We start from the raw sequence: 19080 nt of genomic DNA, 5'->3' as shown, positions 1-19080 counted from the left end.
AAAGTTATGCCAGAATCGGCTTTTTAACCTAAACTGCAAATCAAGTCAGCCTTACCTTTTCGCCCTGTCGGGCGAACACGTTTCGACACAGGTTTTTATCAAAAACTAGAAAAGACGGAAAGATCTTTTGTAGTACAAAATTTTGCGTCCTGAAAAGACCTTTCATTTAAGGGGTCACACGTACAAATCAGTTATGCTTTCATGAAGTTATTAACAAACTAGCTTTTCCGCCATTATTTCGAGTCGTGATGATCAAAAGGTAAACAAAATGCTTTCGATCTGCCGTTGTTGACAACACCAAAACAGTCGTCTCGTAACTGTTGCCGTTGTCGGACGTAATCGATCGGTCAGTGCCGGGTGGTTTGCCGTCGATAAAGTGCTCCGTCGAGTCGAGTGCGTTGCCTGTTTGTCAATTGTTGTGAACGTAAATTTCTCCGTACCCGGTGTAAGTAACCGGATACCCGGTGGGGGGCCGGGTAATCGGAAACCGATTGGTGTTGGCCAAGTGTGTCGTGCAGAAGACTGTGTCTCTTTTCGAAATCAGTGCGTGGTTTTACGAAAGAGATGTACAGGGATGGAATGGGGGAAAAGTCCCCATTTCCCCGTGGACCACCAGCATCGTCTCTTCGCCTTTTCGACAAAGTTAGCCATTGACCTTTATTTGACATTTAGTTCTTCTTTGGTCCCTCGTAAACTTTCCTATCGCTCCCCCTTGCTTGCCCATGCTCCTCGAGCTCTTATTTTCTAGTACTTATCCCCTCTCGAACTGCCCTCCCCGAGAAGGACGCTTTCCTCCACCCCACCCCTTGAGAACGGATTGCAAAATAGATCGAAGCCTTGCAGCGCCGTGCCAGTGTGTTGTTTTGTTGCAATTGAGGAACAATATAAAATAAATCCCCCCTGCCGCTCATCTTGCCCTTGGTGGCTGGCGCCTTATCACGAACGCACAACAGCACCTTATCGGTAAAGGTTACTCTCGCGCTTTCTATCTCCGCTTCCTCAACATCATGCACAGAATTGTCTTACCGGCGAAACCAAATCCGGATTGCTTTAGACCCGACAGCTTGAACCGAATCCAGTCGACAAGTCGTTAAAGGAACCATGCTTTAAACCACGGGACCGTAGATTTCTCGTTCAACTGGTAGAACTGGTTTTCTGGAGTGGTTTCCCAGAAGGTTGTTCCTTCCGATGGAATGCTTTCTTTCCATCCCATTGCATAAGCCGCAGTCATTTTGATTTGTTCGTGCAACAATGACCCTAGAAGGGCTTGCAACGACCGGAATGGTATTTTGATGACCCTAGCATCTTGTCGCCGAAGGGTTCATTATGGGGGGGCTTGTTTACATAATTTCTCCCATCCTCATGGCGCCACGACAACGGGCGACGACGATCCACCATTTCGCACTTCCTTCCTCCAGATTGTCGTGACATTGTCGCGAATGTCAAGGTCGTTTGATAACCTTGAGCCCCCATGCGACATACGTTTTCCGCCCCATGGAACTACAAATGCTTTCTTTCGTTGCACACCACGCAATTTTATATTATAGAATGAGAACCCGAACGAAAGCAAATGCGCGTCTTGGGCGTTATTTCTCTTGACGGATCTATCTGTAGATGAATCTAAAATTAGGTCCGCGCGCCGACTCTGTCCCCGTGACCCGCCATCGACGGCAGCGTGGGGGTTTTTTTTTGGTTTTGCCTCCCCAGCTTGTTTGATGCGAGGTGATGCCAAAATGCACGGTTTTAGTTTTGTTTATTTGCAGACTGACCACAGAGCGCCAGGAGGACGAGATGAGTCGCCGGTATTCGCGCGTCGAGTCCAGCTCGGATTTGCTGCAGTTTCTGGACCGTGGTCACTCGGCCAACACGGAAAACCGATGGACGTTCGAGATAGCTTGGGAGGTGGCCAACAAAGGTAGGGCCGAACGAGAAAGGTCTTGGGAGAAAGGGTGATTTTATACTGACTGCCTTTGCTTCCTTCCCCGGGGACACCTGTTGCCAGTCGGTGGAATCTATACCGTCATCCGCTCGAAGGCGTTTGTCTCGACCGAGGAGCTGGGCGACCAATACTGCCTGATTGGCCCCTACAAGGAGGCGTCGGCCCGCACGGAGGTTGAGGCCTGCGAGTTTCCGAGCAATGGGCCCTTCTACCGGGCCGTGACGGAGATGCGCAACCAGGGCTTTAAGGTGCACTGCGGCCGCTGGCTGGTGGACGGGAATCCGCAGATCATCCTGTTCGACATTGGTTCGGCGGCGTGGAAGATGGACGGCTACAAGCAGGAGCTGTGGAGCTCGTCCAACATCGGCATTCCTCATCTGGACGTTGAGTGTAACGATTCCATCATTCTGGGATACACGGTGGCGACCTTCATCGATGAGGTGAGGAACTCATAATTTCAACGTACAAAATCTTCAATGTACACTATTCTCATCATATTCTCATCTAGTCGGATTTTCTTGTTATATTTTTTTTATTAAAAGGTAATTTTATGAAGACACACATATGTTTTAGAAAAACGTATCCACATTTTTTCCAGCTTCAATAAATTTCCAATTCCGTTGCAAACGATACGCACGACTATGCTAAAAAGTAAAGTAGAATTGCCCGACATCAGTTATAGACCAGACAAGTAGTATGGAAAGGTGCTCCGGCTTCTATAGTATAATTTCATAATGCACATTATCTTCCTTTTCATACATTTCCTCTATCTTTGGCTTCGTGACATTCTCCAAAACACCTATTATAGCGTTGTACTTGACTCCTTACTTGAGGAAAGCAGCAGAATAGCACGTTCAAGCATTTCTTTTCCAATTGAAGATTCGTAAAATCAGTAAATTTCATATTTTTTCACAAGGTGGAATCCCATGTCTCCCATATTTGAAGACATTAAAGTCAGCGACTCGTATAAAATATCGCCGAATTATTTCCTGATGAAATATGAAAATGTTTTTCCACTACGACTGGATTTGACTGCAATGTAATGTATTTTTCTAGCAGAATATCATGAAAACATTTAAGATAAATAAAATGAACCTTTTCTAACAATCCAAAACCCTATCCAGCAGAATGTTTCTCCTTTTTTCTAATGTACCAGTCAGGATAACCAATGGGAGCAGCTAATTTGTCCATATTTTTTCGAAATACTAGAACTTCGTTTTTTTAGAAAATTTTTCTAATTTGCTGACTTCTGGTTTTTAGTACTTTTGTCGACTATCTTTTTGCTTATTTGTTGGTAATTCATAATTTACAAAGCTCTATAAAGTCTGTTATGTTCAATTGTTTTAGATTTAAATTTTTATATTTTGTTAATTTTTAATTTCACTAAGTACTACAACCTTTTAAAACTGTTTAATAACCCTTCCTTGTCTAGTTAGATCTAAACAAAATCAAATTTAAAGTTTCAAAAACAATGTTTATCAAAACGAGAAATTTCAACTGATGAGAAATTTAAAAAATGGCATTGGAACTAATGTAAATATTCTTCTGAAACTTTTTTGTGTCCTTTTGTTTTTAGTTCAAACGTTGCGCCGAAGTGTACTCGAGGGAGAATGAATACGGACCACCGAGAATCGTCACGCACTTTCACGAGTGGCAGGCCGGCGTTGGTTTGATTGCGTTGCGGACACGCCAGGTCGACGTGGCAACCGTCTTCACAACTCATGCCACCCTTCTCGGACGGTATCTGTGCGCGGGTAATACCGATTTCTACAACAACCTCGACAAGTTCCCGGTCGACGAGGAGGCCGGCAAGCGCCAGATCTACCATCGATACTGCCTGGAGCGGGCGGCCACTCACCTTTCGCACGTGTTCACGACCGTTTCTGAAATCACTGGCTACGAGTCGGAGCATCTGCTCAAGCGTAAACCGGACATCATCACGCCGAACGGGTTGAACGTGAAAAAGTTTGCCGCCATCCACGAGTTCCAGAACATGCACGCTATGGCAAAGGAAAAGATCCACGAGTTCACCCGCGGGCACTTTTACGGGCACTTTAACTTCAACATCGAGAAAACGCTGTACATGTTTATCGCCGGTCGGTACGAATTTAGCAACAAGGGGGCGGACATTTTCATCGAAGCGCTCGCCCGGCTGAACCACTTGCTGAAGTCGAGCAACTCGGACGTGACGGTGGTGGCATTTCTGATCTTTCCGGCCCGCACAAACAACTTCAACGTGGAATCGCTCCGAGGACATGCCGTCACGAAGCAGCTGCGCGACACCATCAACAGCATACAGCAGGACATTGGTAAGCGGATGTACGAGACGTGTCTGCAAGGCCAGCTGCCGGAGGGTTCGGAGATATTAACGAAAGAGGACATCGTTAAGATCAAGCGCTGTCTTTATTCGCTCCAGCGTGACGGAAATCCACCCGTCACCACGCACAACGTTGTCGACGATTGGAACGACCCGGTGTTGGAGTCGATCCGGCGATGTCAGCTGTTCAATACCAAGTTTGATCGCGTGAAGGTAGTTTTCCACCCGGAGTTCCTCAACTCGACCAACCCTCTGTTTGGACTCGATTATGAGGAGTTTGTGCGCGGTTGCCATCTCGGTGTGTTCCCATCGTACTACGAACCATGGGGCTACACACCGGCCGAGTGCACGGTCATGGGAATCCCCAGCATCACCACCAACCTGTCCGGGTTCGGGTGCTTCATGCACGAACACGTGGCGGACCCGAAATCCTACGGTATCTACATCGTCGACCGGCGTCACGTGGCCGTGGAGGAGAGTGTCCAGCAGCTCTCCAAGTTTATGTTCGATTTTTCCAAACTGAACCGTCGCCAGCGTATCATCCAGCGAAACCGCACGGAGCGATTGAGTGATCTGCTGGACTGGAGAAATCTTGGAATTGTACGTACTTCCGCTTGACGCCTCGTGTGCTTAAATTAGATTTAATTAAATGTACGTGTTTTACTTCTCACAGTACTACCGTCAGGCTCGCGTCAAAGCGCTGCAACGTGTTTACCCCGACTATGTTGACGAATCGACGGAATACCTTAAACGTGCTGGCGACTTTTCATACCCGAGACCGGTCAGCGCTCCACCAAGCCCAAGTTCCTCCAGTGAGTCGTTGAAACGATAGCACACCAAGCTATAAGCACTTCTAATCGCCTCTATTTCATTTTTTTTTCGCTTGTTAGGACACACCACACCAGCTCCATCGCTCCACGGTTCCGATGACGAGCAAGATTCGGTAGATTCGGAGGAAGAGCTACAAGAGCTTAAAATAAACTCCCATCACTAGAGAGCTTGACGAGCTCGAGTGATCAAAGCAACCATGCACTCCTCAAACTTTACGCCTGCCTTTGGAGAGGCGTGAAAAACTCCCAACAAACACCGTGTCATTGATGTCGGATGCGATTCAAACAAAATAGGTAGAATGCTAACTTGCCACTCGCATGGGGAGAGACCGTTAAGGGTGTAGCTTTTAAAGCCACCAGGAGAAAATCAATATGATATTTTAGACAATGATGTTGAGCGTTTTAAGTTTTATGTATACCTAGATACTTGGGGGGACGCTGCGAAGTTCGAAGTGGGCCCGTGGGTTTACGCTACCTTCCTAATGTTGGCAGTCTATCGATAAATGTGTTCAATCACGTCCGTACTAGAATAGCTCTATTGGAGAATATGTCTCGGCAGCGTTGTCGCCGTTTAAGAAATAAAACCATGTTTAATTTCCAACTTTTAGCGAACTTTCTTTAAACACTTACGGCTGGATCGTTAAATGTTCCGCGGTTTAAATGTGTGTTTCATTTAATTTCTTTTCTTATCCCATATACCATGCCTACAACGACCCGTGCTCTTTTCAGTCGTCAGAACAACTATTTTAAATTACTGCCCGGTTTTGTTTCTGCCTTACTCTATTGTTCGCCCTCTTTCTCAAGAGTTTTTGATGATCAAAAAAACAAAGTAAATACAATGGTAATTTGTTGATCCATTTCCTTCAATTTAGACTCTATGAATGGATTTAGGCTCTACGAATCACAATCATTTCTTTTATCAATATACTACATCATTAAATGTGCCGCCTTTGGAAGCATCTTCGGACTGTGTGGATTACAACTCCTAGTACACTACTTCTATAAGCTCTCAGTAATTTCAGTAGTCCAATTACTTTTATTTAAAAAAAACTTGATCTATGAACCATGCAACTTATTTTTTTCTTTCTATTCGTCCTTGGTACCTATATCTTTTGAATATTTTACCGATTAGCTGCGGAACTGGCGTATCTGCGGGTACCGTGCGGATTGGGAAACCAATGTGGGAAGTAAAATTCGAGGCAACATGCAAAATTTATGGTATCAATCGACTGAGTCATATCGTTTGTAATACCAGATGGACAGTAAGGTGATAATATAATAAACTTTCAATTGTAACAAGTTGAATAGCTGTTTCCTGCATAAAACGTTTATTTAATTGAGTATGGTATAGGCATAATTGGTTAATCAACTGTAAACTAAAGCATTTGTTAGTAGAAATGAGCTTAATCCTTATCTTCAAATCGTAATAAATGTAAGATATGGTTTGACAAGCAGCTCCTCGAAAACTGGGCAACATGATTTACTTTAGAGGGTCGTCAAATAAAATTGGATTTCAGACACTGAGATATTCACATTCCCGGATCGTCGCTGATTCTTGGCAGAGTTCCTCGAGTTGGGTGTACTCACAACCACCGCACTCCTCATATGTGAAGCAGTACTTTGAGCAGTCGAAGCTTTCATCCCTGCAATCGGCGCAGTTGGCAGAGCCTGGTAAAGATGAAAACGATTTGGATCAGGACCGAAGATAGAGTGATTTGCAAGGTACACTTTTGCTTACCTTCTTCATTTTCCTCCTCGTCGTCATACTCATCCTCGTCACCTTCTTCCTCAGTTTTGGGCGCCATAACAAGTAGCGTATCGTTGACCGCAATGTGCGAGGGCACCGTCAAATGGATCACCGCACTCTCACTAGTGCACAACCGAGATGCAATGTCTGTGTAGCGCATCTGCTCGCAAGTCCAGCTCACTTCGTCCATGGTGTTACAAACGCGTGGCCCAACAACGGTGCAACGCCGCTGTCTGGTAGGACTTTCCGTACGTGTCTCCGTGGCAACATTGACCCAACTGGCGGTGGTAGTTGTATATGGCCTGGGCGTGGCCACGTAATCGCCATCGAAAGGCAGTATGGATTCTCGGAAGTAACGACTATTACCCGCGTCATAGCTTGAAACACCGAACCGTGGTCTTACGTTTTCCGCTCGAAAGAAGTCGGCGAACCTGTCATCATCAGGGACATGAGCCGAACTCGAGAAATTCCTGATCGGTGGCACATAGATACTGTCCACACTGGTCACTGGCGTCGGTGACACATAGACGCTGTCCACATTGGTCACTGGCGTCGGTGGCACATAGACGCTGTCCACTCTGCTCAATACCGTTGGACCGATCGAGTTGACCGTCTGGATGGGTTGGATGGAGTTGATACCTACGGAGCTGACGATCGGACTGGATGTAATAACATTCGAGCTCGTCTGATGTGTGGTACAGGTCGCCTGGACGTAGATCATTCGTATACACAGACTACCCTGCATAGTGTAACCAGGCTCACAGTACGAGCTGGTGGACAACACCGACGATACGCACATGCCATTCTTCAACTCCGCCCCACCGGTGCAGGTGGCACGAACCTTGATCACCTTTGTGCAACGACCATTTGAGTAGCGATAGTCGTCGAAACACTCGGGGCGTCCGACCACACAATAGTTGTTACGCAGCTGGCTACTCGGGGGGCAATCCGGTTCAACCGTTTCCCGCCGGAAGCAGACGCCGCGCCGGAATTCATACTCGGGCGGGCAGTTCGGACCGGGTGCTACACAGTCTCCGTTGACCATATTGCCCCGCTGGCATCTGAGGATGACGGCTGTAACCTTTTCGCACTGGTTGCCTCGCAATTGGTAGTCGGGCGGGCAGGTGGCGCTCTTCACGCATTGCCCATCGGTGATGATCGTACCCGGCGGACACTCGAGGAAACCGTAGCTAACCTGAATGCAACTACCGTCGACAAGCTTGTAGTCCAGCTCACATGCTGGCCGGCCGATATAGCACATATTATTGTGCATGGAGCTGCCTGGTGGGCAGATGAGAGTTTGGCGCTGCTCCCGAACACATTCGTTTCCGCTGAGGTAAAAATCAGATGGACAGGTTAACTTCCGCGTTACGCACCGGTTGTTGCTGATAATAAAATCAGGCGGGCACTGGATCGGACGTTTCTCTATCTTTGTGCAATGGCCCGCGGCAAATGTGAATCCAGGGTTGCATTGAGGTCTCTGCTGGGATACGCACGCCCCATTACGTAAGTGAGTATCTCGTGGGCACACTGCCGGCCGATGCTCGGTACGCAGGCACCGATGGTCCCTGAATTCGAAACCAGCCTCACACGAAGGTCCCTCGACCACGCACCATTCCTGTACATGGCGTGCAGGTGGCGGGCAGGACACGGGACGTTGCAAAGTGCGTACACACTCGTTGCGCTCGAGCCGATACCCAGACGGGCAGTTGAACTGGCCAATACACTCCTGACCGTTGTATACGAAACCGGGTGGACAGGTTATGCTTCTTTGCTCCACTCGATAACACTTGTCGCCCTGAAGCTGGTAACCAGGCGCGCACTCGAGCGTGCCGACGCAGAAGTTGTTGCGCTTGTAGCTTCCAGGCGGGCAGGTCGATGGTTTGTCCTCGAGAGACACGCAGCTACCACCGATGTTACGGTGACCGGACGGGCAAGAGGGATTGATTAGAATACAGTGGTCGCCGGCGTTCATGAACCCTTCGCGGCAGCTCGCCCGGCGTGTCTGGAAGCGCACGCACCGGCCATTCTGTTGCGTCGTCCCAGGACCGCAAACCATGCCGTAGTACATGACGCACTCTCCAGCATCCATCGTGTACCCGGTCGGGCACTCCATCTGTATGGAGGTGCGTCGCGTACAGAATCCTCCATTGGACATGTAGCCGTCTGGACAGCGAGCGGGTTGTGAGGTCTGGATCGTCTGCATGGTCGCCTGCTGAGACTGGCATCCGGATGCACATGGTGTGCCGCACAATCCTGTCATGCAAGGGTTGCATCCGCCATACATGCAGGGCGATGGAGCGGGTGCCGGAACACTCGACGTCACCATGCCGATGCACTGTCCATTCTGTAAGGTGTAGCCGGCCGGGCATGTTGGGTAGATGGTTTCCTGTATCTCACAAGCGCCGTTGGATGGCATCGAGCCGGAACGACACACGGTTGCTACTTTCGCCCGACAACGGTCATTATGCAAGGTTGTCCCCGGCGGACAGACTGGTGCAGATGAGAGGCGTAGAATGCACTCGCTTCCTTGCAGTGTGTAGCCCTCCATGCATACCATATCCCGGCTGACGCAGCGATCGTTCTCCAGGTAGCTGCCACTCGGGCAGGACACAGCTGTGTGAGTAGTCCGGTAGCAGGTCGCCTCCGTCTTGTTGTAGGTGTAGCCGTATTCACATTGTGGTATTGCTAGACAGAATCCTCGTTGATACACGAACCCTATCTGACATGTCGGTTCCAGCAGATTGGACCGAACGCACTCGGCACCTTGTCGCATGTAACCGGGCGGGCAGTCATCGACGCGGTAGACACAATTTTCTCCACGGAACTGCGAGCCAGGCGGACACCGGGGTTGCTCCCTCTCATGCAGAACACATATGTCTTCACGTAGCTCGTAGCCGGGTTCACACTTTGCTTCGGACACTACGCAGTAACCATCGCGCAGAATACTCCTTGGCGGGCAACTGTACTGTCCAACTTGATGGCGAACGCACTCATTATCTTTGAGAGTGAAGCCAGACTCACAGGACAGCTCGCGGGACGACACACATTCGCCCTCGTCAAGCTGTAATCCCGGTGGACAAGCGGCCTCCTGCTTCTCGACTCGAGCACACTCCATGATCAAGAAGCTAAAGTCGCGCGGACACACGTCCACGTCAGCCGCGCACACATCTCCTAACATGCGCGCTCCCGAAGGGCATCGCACCGGTAGTCGTTCGGTCTTGATACACACCCCGTTGGACTCTTGATAGCCGGGCTGGCATTCCAAGTTGCGCAGTACGCACAGTCCGTCGCGTATTTGCGTTCCACTTGGACAGCGCGGCATCGAGCGACGTTCCAGTATACACTGGCCACCAGAGAGGCGATACGGAGAAGGACAACGAGGTTGCTCCACCCTGCACACACCGTTCACCAGTGTCGAGCCGGTGTCACAGTTGACATTGACTACATCCCGCTTGAGGCACACACCCTTCTCCATACGGTAGCCATCCGGACACCTTGGCGTGTTGTAGAGGCAGAGACCATCGTTAGCCATGCGGCTATCGGGCGGGCAATTGGCAGGAATGGTCTGATTTACGATGCACCGGCCGTACTCGTCGAGCTGATACGAACCGCGACAGCTGGCCGGTAGTACGCACATGTCTTCGCGCGGCAAACCTTCCCTGCATCTGGCCTCGGTGTCACTATGCTGCAGGCACTCTTCGTCGTTCAGATCGTATCCTGGCGGGCACGTCACCGCTTCCACGTTGCTGCCCATGATAGTGCGCGTTTGGGGGGCCTTCGTTTCCGACTTCATGCACTGGTTGCCCGTCTGCGTGTAGCCCGCCTCACAAGTACACACCACGGTAGGTAGAGGCAGTGGTGCCACCGCTACCGTACCACACGTCTGAGTGGCGCAAGGCGCCTGCAGATGGCATTGACCGTTCACCAGATTGTAGCCAGGTTGGCAGACGGCCGCACCGACGCAAGTGTTGCCCACCAGATTGTAGCCCGCCCCACAGTAACTAACGCGGCTCATGCATTGGCCGTTCTGCAGGACGCTACCGGGTGGGCAAAGGATCGTAGAACCAGCCGTACCATACGGAGTTGCCTGTCTGGTACCATACGCAGTCGCACCAGGTGCTCCAATACTGGAAAACGGTAGAACGCCTGCACCGTAGGGGACCTGTCGTTGAATACGAGTTACATTCTGCGCCAACGGAAACGTACCGTTCAGCGGTTGCGTTCGGTTGCCCGCTAAGCCGTGCGTTAGTGTTTCATTTTTGCCAGCCTGCACACTTAGAATCCACACTGAGAGCGCTGCAAACAATGTGGCCTGAAATGGAAAAAAAATGTAAATGTGTTGAATAACGTTTTCACAGGAAGATGCACTAGAGGATAAAACTGAAACAACTTAAATAAGCTTGTTGAGTAAAGTTTCAATTGTGTATATTTATATTGTGTTTGATTATAATAAATAGTATAATTCTAATGATAGGTTAAGTTCTGCTAACACGGTCACGCTCAGCTAGGATGCTGCTTCAAGACATGTTAAGAGGACCATCACTCTCTTTGTGATCGAACAGCCGAGCGATACACATGTAGAGTAATTAGATTAGGGAATGAGCTTAGACTATGTAATAAAATATAAATTATTACGGTTAATAAATAAATTATTGCGGTTTTTGAAAACCTTAACTACAACTCAAAAAGTTCCCTTAAATAACCAAAATCTTTTATTTAACGAGACATCCAATTCAGCGCTTTTAGGTACTGCATTGAAACAATTTGCAGTTCACCTATGCTTTTTCATTAATAAGGGTTGGCTTGATCTTCTGTAAGGTTTAATTTATAAAAACATCTTCGAAACGTAAACTTTCATTACTGATAGATTTCATTTCGAAAATTGCTCAACTACTTTGGAAGCTTCTGGATTCTTTTTATTACACACTCCACACGTCTAACCGATCCTTAACCCTCCCTAGACGTCTACATCACCAGATAAGCTTGCGAAGGCTCAGGAAGGATGTAATAGCCACATAGGAATAAATCCTCGTAGACACGTATCCGAAAACGAAAAAGAAGAACACTCGTTTACGTCACACCCGTTTACGATTACCCGTTATCAAAGTCATAAAAAAATTAAATGATTTTGCGTTATCAACATATTTTTCAAAATTTGACACGCACTTCCGAGTAACCGGCCCAACGGTCATTGGTAGAACTATACTTATCAGTGAGACTGCGAACACACTTCCTATTTTAAACGTGGACCATTTTCACCCTATGACAGAATGAAGTTTGCACTAACCGAACGATTTATAAAACATTCTCTAGAATAACGAAATTATTAAATTACAAGTGTCTACGTTATAACATTTTGAGTTAATTGAGTTAAAATCTATTTGAAAACTACTATGTAGTTCTCTATGTATCTTAACGGTGTTTCAATTATTACATATGCTAACCACTTTATTTTGCAGCACTGTTCGGTTGGTCCGACTTCTATGTTTAAAGGATACATTAGAACCCCGACTGAGTTACACAACAGCATACCTTAATCTTAAACAGTCCCATGGCCCGAAATCGCTGTACACCATACACTGTCTGTTTTCGACTGAACCACTTCCAATTTAGGACTGGCCCCGTAAGTTACCGTGATAGTAATTTAAATATTTTCAAATCAGCTGATAATACATACACCATTGACTCAGCATTCGCATTGGTATTGTTGGTTCGGCATGCGATTTGCCTTTTATTTTTTGTCGTTGGTGATATGTTAGAAGGCTGAAGGTGTATTATCAGTACCATGGATTCATCGGGTGATTGGCGTGAACCGACTGATGCTGCTAACAGTAGATGATTCCCAGGTCTACAAAATTCTTTTTCGGTTCACGTTTCACATGTATGCGTACAAGCCATCTTGGTTGATATTGCGTGTATAAAAGCATCATGAGACGAACATAATTCAAAATTCAAATGTTCTTATCGCGCATTCCAAGAAATGAACGACTGCCCCGCTCAAGAACAGGTCAAATTAAATTCCTGGAAATTTAAATTCAGTCGATGCCAAACCCCGAATAAGAACTGATCGAGTGATGTGCTCCGTTAGAAAGTGCGCGATTCGGTGCATTATCTGGTTGCTTGTTGTGGCAACTCTGTGCGTAAGTGAGTCTATGGCTCAGGAACTAGTAACTAAACCTCCGACGATACCTAAACTATGTTTGAACGGATCTTTTGGACGCGATGGACGATGTGTGTGCAATCCGGGCTATAGCGAATACAAAGGGAATTGTTTTCAACAGAGTGTGTCAAGGTCGGTCCCAACAACCAACTGCCCGGAAGGAACGTACCTGTGGAACGGTTACTGCCACTACAAGATCGTTCCACCGGTTCAAGACGTTGTGCCAGCCCAAGAAAAGCTAGTGGTCGTGCCTCCGTTACGCATCAACATCCCAATCCCGGAACTGATCGACCCGCTGGATCCGAACTACGTTACGGAAGTGCCGGAAAGCGACGACGACGAGCCGGAGGTTATCATGCCTCCGGTTCAAGGACAGGGTTTAAAATTGAACTTTGAAAAAATCGTCAGCAACAATAATGTCATTAACAATGAAACCATCGTACACACACACAACGTTAACAACGTGGTGGTTCACTTCTCTCGTCGCACACCAAACGGTGGATTCCGGACCGTCGTGATAAGAAACAACGACACCACCGTTTACGAGGACCCCGGACATATTCGAGAGAAGGTCACGGGTGAAGATCCCAGGCCAAAAAATACCACTGCAAGTACCACAGACAAAATCTCCCCTCCGAAATCGACAGAACAATCCCGAGAGTTACCCTGCTGTACGATCGTTTCACCGAGGATCTGCCATAAGCGGGACGACGAATGGGTTTGCCTCCACCGGAAGCAGTACGTCTGTAGCACGGTTTGTACTGCTGACGTCATGTACCTGCGACCAAGGAGGCCCATGTATCGCAAACCATGGCTCGTTATGCCTCCTCTACCGAATCCTTTCGCACGCTTCAAACAATGTCGATGGGGACGATGTCCACGGTTAGGTAATGTGATGGCCCTGAGAAGTAGCTGGTTCCCGCACGGTCTTATTGTCTGTAATTTTCCATGTGTTTTTTTTTATTGTTCCAGACTGTTCGGGATGTATCGATGGTGTAACGCAGGCGTGCAGTCCGATGTGCTATACGTACGATTGCATGGTAGACAACAGTTGCCGATTCATAGACAAGGATCTAAACTGCCCCGATCCAACCAATGAGCTTTGTGTTCTTCTGGAGGAGAAAACGATAGATCTATTGAAACCAACCGGGGAGGATGCAAAGCAGTAAAATACATGAAGCACGAGGTTTTATGAAAATGAAATGAATGATTTTCAAAACAACTACCCTTGATTGTTTATTTTCTGACCATTGACAATGAAAAAAAGCAAACAATGTTGATATCCCACTTAAGTTCTATTTTCTGTCGTACTACCCAGCACAGATAAGCTCAAGGTTGGTCATATCAAATGAAGAATCTAAATGAATCAAAAATATTGGCAAAGAGCTGCAAAACCTATAAAACTAATAAGTCGTTCTTCCAATATCCGTGTTACAAAAAAATATGCTGATGCTGAACAAATGTACAAAAAAATTTCAAATTATACACGATGAATTTATTATTACTTATGGATCGTCATCAATGTATTTGGCAGAATAAGATAATCTAACAAACTATCCTGTTTATTACGTTGCAACAAGCAAGTTTCCTACAAATACTTACTTCACGTCGCCTTTGAATAACTTATTGCTTGTAGGTTTTTTATTTCGTAGGAAAAACACTGGCCCCAAAATCTACAGTATAAAATCTTCATCATCTATGTACTCCTCCACGAAGGAGACCTCATTTTTCATTGGACCGTTTCCCGAACCAGGAACCTTAATGTCCTCATCGTCGTTCTCACTCGGTTCATCGGGATTTGTTATGTCATCATTGGATTCTTCAACGTCTTCTTTTTCCAGCGTTTGGATTGTCGTTGGGGGGACAGTAGTTTTGCCATCCTCCGAGTTCGGTGCTTCCGTGGGCTTGATAAGGGTTGGCGGCTGTGCACCAGTTTTTGTGCCCTTGCCGGTGCTGGGAAGCTTTGGAGCCGCCAAGAATGGATTATCGACCTCATCCGTACAGTTCTTCACCGTGATTATTTTGCCATCGGTTACCACGGCACACTTTGCCGTGGAGACCCCCCAATCGTTGGTCTCCTCGAAACAATCCGGATTGTAATAGATCGAATTGGATGAACCCATCGACGGGTCACACTCATTCATGCCCGGCTGGGGTCCCCAGGCTGGATCGATACGTTCGTGGCCGTAGCATCCGTAGCCGCAATTTTCGTAGCTATCAGGGCAGCTACCGGACAAGTAGCACGGTACTTGATGGTAGTAGAAGGGCTGTAGAACGGGTCCTCGGCGATACAATGGACCCACGTTGAACGCATCGTCATAGCACCCGACGCACTGCGGTTGCATCCTGGAGTGACCATAGGCTGTCTGATAGCCGCGACCATAGTGATCGTAGCAACCGGCACAGATTATGGTCATGTTTGCTTTCTTACCGCACACTACGAAAGGCCACTCTTCGACGTACACGCAGGTCGGTTTCTCTGGCTGGGGAACGTAGGCGATCTTCTCCTCGCACTCACCGGTAGCTCGTTTGCATCGCTTCCGTTTCTGAATGTGCACCACCTTGGCCGTGCACTGGGGACCGCAGGTTTGGAACTTTCGGTGCTTACAGTGCACTCCCTGGGTCGACGTTTGGCAACTCTTGGGACGTACAACCGTGCAACAGGGCTCATCCTGCTCGAATGGATCGTCACCCTGCTCCGTAAGATTAGCATAAACGTGGATGTTGTTCACGTTCGTGTTGTTGATTGTTGTTGGCATGTGAATGTTATTCGTATTATTAACGATATTGGTCAATCGGATCACCGTCGTGACGTTCAATGGCAAACGGTAGTGGAAGTTACTCTCTTCCTCATCGGGGTAGTCATCGGTCAGGTTCGTGCCCGGCTGAACGATGATCGTGCGATTAAGTGATTTGAGCTCAGGTTTTTGCACGATTTTCAACGGCTTTACCGGAACAAGCACCTCAAAGGGTTTAACAGTCTGTACTACCGGTTCCACTACATGTGGTTGTTGGCAGGGCATGGCGATTTGCCGTTTCTCTCGAACCATCCCTCTACTTGCCTCTATGCAGGCACGGTAAGCCTCATACTCGGGTTCATCGCAAGTTTTATCCTTCAGTTCCTCGCACGGTGTGGGAGCTGAGTCGATCTGATTTATGTAACTAAAACAGAGTACCACTAAAATTATTCCTAACAGATTCATCTGCGAATGAAAATTAGAACAAGCAGGAAGATTAGAAGCGTATACAAAAATGGACTCATTCCCACGCGATACAAATTACAAACGACACCGCCAATGAGTGCACCAACGTTAGTCACGTTGCAGCTAAAGCTGTTTTCCTTATTCGTTTATTAACTTATACCAACATCACACTCCTGATCAGCCGATCAATCATGGCATCGGTAAAATCAGTTCTGGAAACCGCATGGCCGGTAATAGTTAAGCGATACATCAAATTCACCGACGCATGCGTCTACTCTTGCTTGTCACAAATGTCACCGGGCCGGTATCACTAACGAATCTTTTCCCCATTTTCTTATCTTGCAAGGGATTGAGCTGTTTTTTTTTCTTTAATTTTGCCGAACTCTGATACCCAAAACTCGCGGAGGGCCACGTTTTGATATAATCAATTTAGTTACCACAAATGAATAGCAATTGTCAATAGTTTTGTGAATTGGTCATTAATTTAGCTGCTAGATTCATAAGCATGTATTCATCGATAGATCACTACACATAGGTCACGATCGCCACCTAAACTGCATTGTACTGATGCACCGATGGTGTCTATATGACAATTAAAACTGTCGAGCGAATTCCGAACTCAGTTGACCATTGGAAGCCAAGTTACCTTTGAGAACACAGCAGGACTCAAGTAGATGAACGAAACCTCCGTTCTAAACTGTACGACTCTCTGGCTGACGCTCGAACTGCTGACTGATATCCCTTACAGCGGTGACCGGTCCAGCCGACGTTCATAAAATTGTCGTTATCAATTTCGGAACTGATATCATTTGCTAATAAGATATCACCCCTTTATCTTGTAAACTAAATGGCACGCAGAAAACGAAAGTATTCAAGGTATTAGAAAATTTAAGCGGAAGAGTTTTCTTTTACAAATTAAGTGTTTTTTTTAAAGAAAACTATACCGTTATAGAAAAAGTTACTCTCACAACAAGGAATGAAAAAAACTGGATGAAGTGACCCATCCCATTGTGCGGCCATGCTGCATGTTGAAATCAAATAATTAATTGTGTCACCCAAGGTCAAACCTCTATTTAAGAATCTAACCTTTTCCTATATCCAAGATTATCTTAATCAATGGTTAAATCGGCGATTGTAAGATATTCAAAATTATGACATGTCTTGTGTCGCTCGTTACAACTAATTCAGTAAAAGAAAATGTTCATGACTCTCCGACGTAGTTCGAGTAGGTAGTTTGGGGGTAGTTATCTGTGGTGTACGTTTCTAACTGTAATCATTCAAGGACATCGTTAAACCGTTGCCTAACGTCGAGTTGTCGTGATTGGAATGTTTTATAATAGTACTAGGTCAACGTCGCTGAGAACGTAAGTCTCTAATCATGTCTCTCTTTTTATCAGCTGTGTAGAGATTATTGGATTAAAACACACTAGTTCCCTCTGCACTAACTCATCATGGTGTATTTCAATACCAGTTGTAAATTTCATTTCAGAATTGTTAGTTTCTGCTAGGCCAAACATCGTACCCTTTTCTCTCCTTTCGGTCAACACTTTGCAAAACCTCTCCTTGTTTCGTTCTCTGCTTCATGTTTTTATTATGTTCAATGTAGAATAGTTTACAAATTACTGTTCCTTTATTGACTATTCATTTCAATAAAAGGTAGTTTTATAACAAATCTATTTTCGTCATGTCTATTTTAAACAGCGTTAGCGCGAGGAAACACCACGCCGCAGGTGTGGAATCGAGTCTCGAGTCTGCCACCCCGCGGTATTACGAACGGCGCACGAATCATAAATTGATTTACTTGTCAGCTCCATAATCATGTTGGTCATCATATATATACTTCTTCTGAATCTAATCATCGACAGTGCTGTGGCACATTCGTAAACCTAGAGGATTAAAGTTTAGCTACGCTTACATTGCAGTTGGTTAGTCAGTAGGGAGATAGGAGATAGAAAAAAAAACATGAAAGATTATCATTCCTCACACCTTATTGGAGAAGATATGATAAAGGTAGCTAATCAACTACATTCCGAATAGAGTTTTTAACTAAATTTTCGGCAACAGTGCGCTATGGCGCCAGTGCGGCAACAGTAATGAAATGACGCTTGTGCAAGATCTTAGTGACCTTTCGGATGGTTTATTTAAAAATCTTGTCGGTGCGTGTGTTATAGCTTATGGGTAGCTGTAATTTCGATGACTATCTTAATCTATGGAATTAGCACAGGAAATTCCCTGAGCGAAACATTTCAACTAGCTAACGCACTCAGTTATATGGTAACAGAGACGTTGGATTTGTAAGATGGCGGTATGTAAATGTTCCTGTCGATTATCAGAGAAGAGGGCTCGTTAAGCCCTGAGGTTTTTTTCGTAGACGTAGAAGAGGTCTCGTTAAGCCCTGAGGTCAGGAGTTTCCTTGTCAAGCGACATAGAACATGTCAATAAACTAAGGACATTGCAGTTGCATGCAAATCAACATTTCATTCTTCCTGCTCCACATTATTAAAAAAGTGGTGCTTTTTTGAATGTTTGTTTTGTTATTCGAAACATGTGCATTTTGGGAGAACACGGTAGGTCGTGCTACATTGACTACATATTATTAATTTTTCTAGACAGGTTTTATTGTTCGTGATAAGAACTTATCTTTTCTAAATATTTAATTCTACATATTTTGTATTTTTTTTTATTCATAAAATTTGGTTCTCTTTCACGTAATGAATTCAGCCGCTATCGTACATTTACAATAAACTTAATTAAATTAGAAACTTAACTAAGAATGGCTTTTGAGTTTGATAATTGATTAGGAATCGTAAGGAAACAATTACTCATCTCTTAACTGCAGATTTGAATGATGATGATGATGATGATGAGTCCCACCTCTTAC

At 46.2% G+C, this 19080-nt stretch overlaps 4 protein-coding genes across 4 annotated transcripts; 2 read left to right on the top strand and 2 right to left on the bottom strand.

Annotated features, from left to right (window-relative positions):
* The first annotated feature begins 319 nt into the window (after positions 1-319).
* LOC131287163 (glycogen [starch] synthase) lies at positions 320-5680 on the top strand. The gene is made up of 6 exons (XM_058316188.1): positions 320-445; positions 1748-1915; positions 2003-2379; positions 3516-4856; positions 4930-5068; positions 5147-5680. Exons 2-6 carry the CDS (start codon positions 1792-1794, stop codon positions 5248-5250), a joined length of 2085 nt encoding a protein of 694 aa, XP_058172171.1. The 5' UTR covers positions 320-445; positions 1748-1791; the 3' UTR covers positions 5251-5680.
* Positions 5681-6599: 919 nt separating this feature from the next.
* LOC131285034 (zonadhesin-like) lies at positions 6600-12389 on the bottom strand. The gene is made up of 3 exons (XM_058313895.1): positions 12369-12389; positions 6825-11148; positions 6600-6754 (listed from the first exon to the last, which is right to left on the bottom strand). The coding sequence occupies exons 1-3, from the start codon at positions 12387-12389 to the stop codon at positions 6600-6602; spliced, it is 4500 nt and encodes a 1499-aa protein (XP_058169878.1).
* Positions 12390-12988: 599 nt separating this feature from the next.
* LOC131285033 (uncharacterized) lies at positions 12989-14165 on the top strand. Its single transcript, XM_058313893.1, has 2 exons — positions 12989-13883; positions 13969-14165. The coding sequence occupies exons 1-2, from the start codon at positions 12989-12991 to the stop codon at positions 14163-14165; spliced, it is 1092 nt and encodes a 363-aa protein (XP_058169876.1).
* A 504-nt stretch (positions 14166-14669) lies between these two features.
* Positions 14670-16199, bottom strand: LOC131285032 (uncharacterized). Its single transcript, XM_058313892.1, has one exon. The coding sequence runs from the start codon at positions 16197-16199 to the stop codon at positions 14670-14672; it is 1530 nt and encodes a 509-aa protein (XP_058169875.1).
* Between the last annotated feature and the right edge of the window lie 2881 nt (positions 16200-19080).

The sequence above is a fragment of the Anopheles ziemanni genome, chromosome 3 (genome assembly GCF_943734765.1).
Source record: "Anopheles ziemanni chromosome 3, idAnoZiCoDA_A2_x.2, whole genome shotgun sequence".
Taxonomy (NCBI): domain Eukaryota; kingdom Metazoa; phylum Arthropoda; class Insecta; order Diptera; family Culicidae; genus Anopheles; species Anopheles ziemanni.
Note: the sequence above shows the minus strand (reverse complement) of the source record. Positions and strands in the feature narration are given on the sequence as shown.

Coding starts and splice junctions, on each gene's coding strand:
- LOC131287163 (XM_058316188.1), top strand. CDS start 1,792: ATGAGTCGCCGGTATTCGCGCGTCGAGTCCAGCTCGGATTTGCTGCAG. Junction 1,916..2,002: donor TTGGGAGGTGGCCAACAAAG/GTAGGGCCGAAC, acceptor ACCTGTTGCCAG/TCGGTGGAATCTATACCGTC. Junction 5,069..5,146: donor ACCAAGCCCAAGTTCCTCCA/GTGAGTCGTTGA, acceptor TTCGCTTGTTAG/GACACACCACACCAGCTCCA.
- LOC131285034 (XM_058313895.1), bottom strand. CDS start 12,389: ATGGGACTGTTTAAGATTAAG. Junction 11,149..12,368: donor TGGGACTGTTTAAGATTAAG/GTATGCTGTTGT, acceptor TTTCCATTTCAG/GCCACATTGTTTGCAGCGCT. Junction 6,755..6,824: donor CGAGGAGGAAAATGAAGAAG/GTAAGCAAAAGT, acceptor CATCTTTACCAG/GCTCTGCCAACTGCGCCGAT.
- LOC131285033 (XM_058313893.1), top strand. CDS start 12,989: ATGGCTCAGGAACTAGTAACTAAACCTCCGACGATACCTAAACTATGT. Junction 13,884..13,968: donor GGGACGATGTCCACGGTTAG/GTAATGTGATGG, acceptor TTATTGTTCCAG/ACTGTTCGGGATGTATCGAT.
- LOC131285032 (XM_058313892.1), bottom strand. CDS start 16,199: ATGAATCTGTTAGGAATAATTTTAGTGGTACTCTGTTTTAGTTACATA.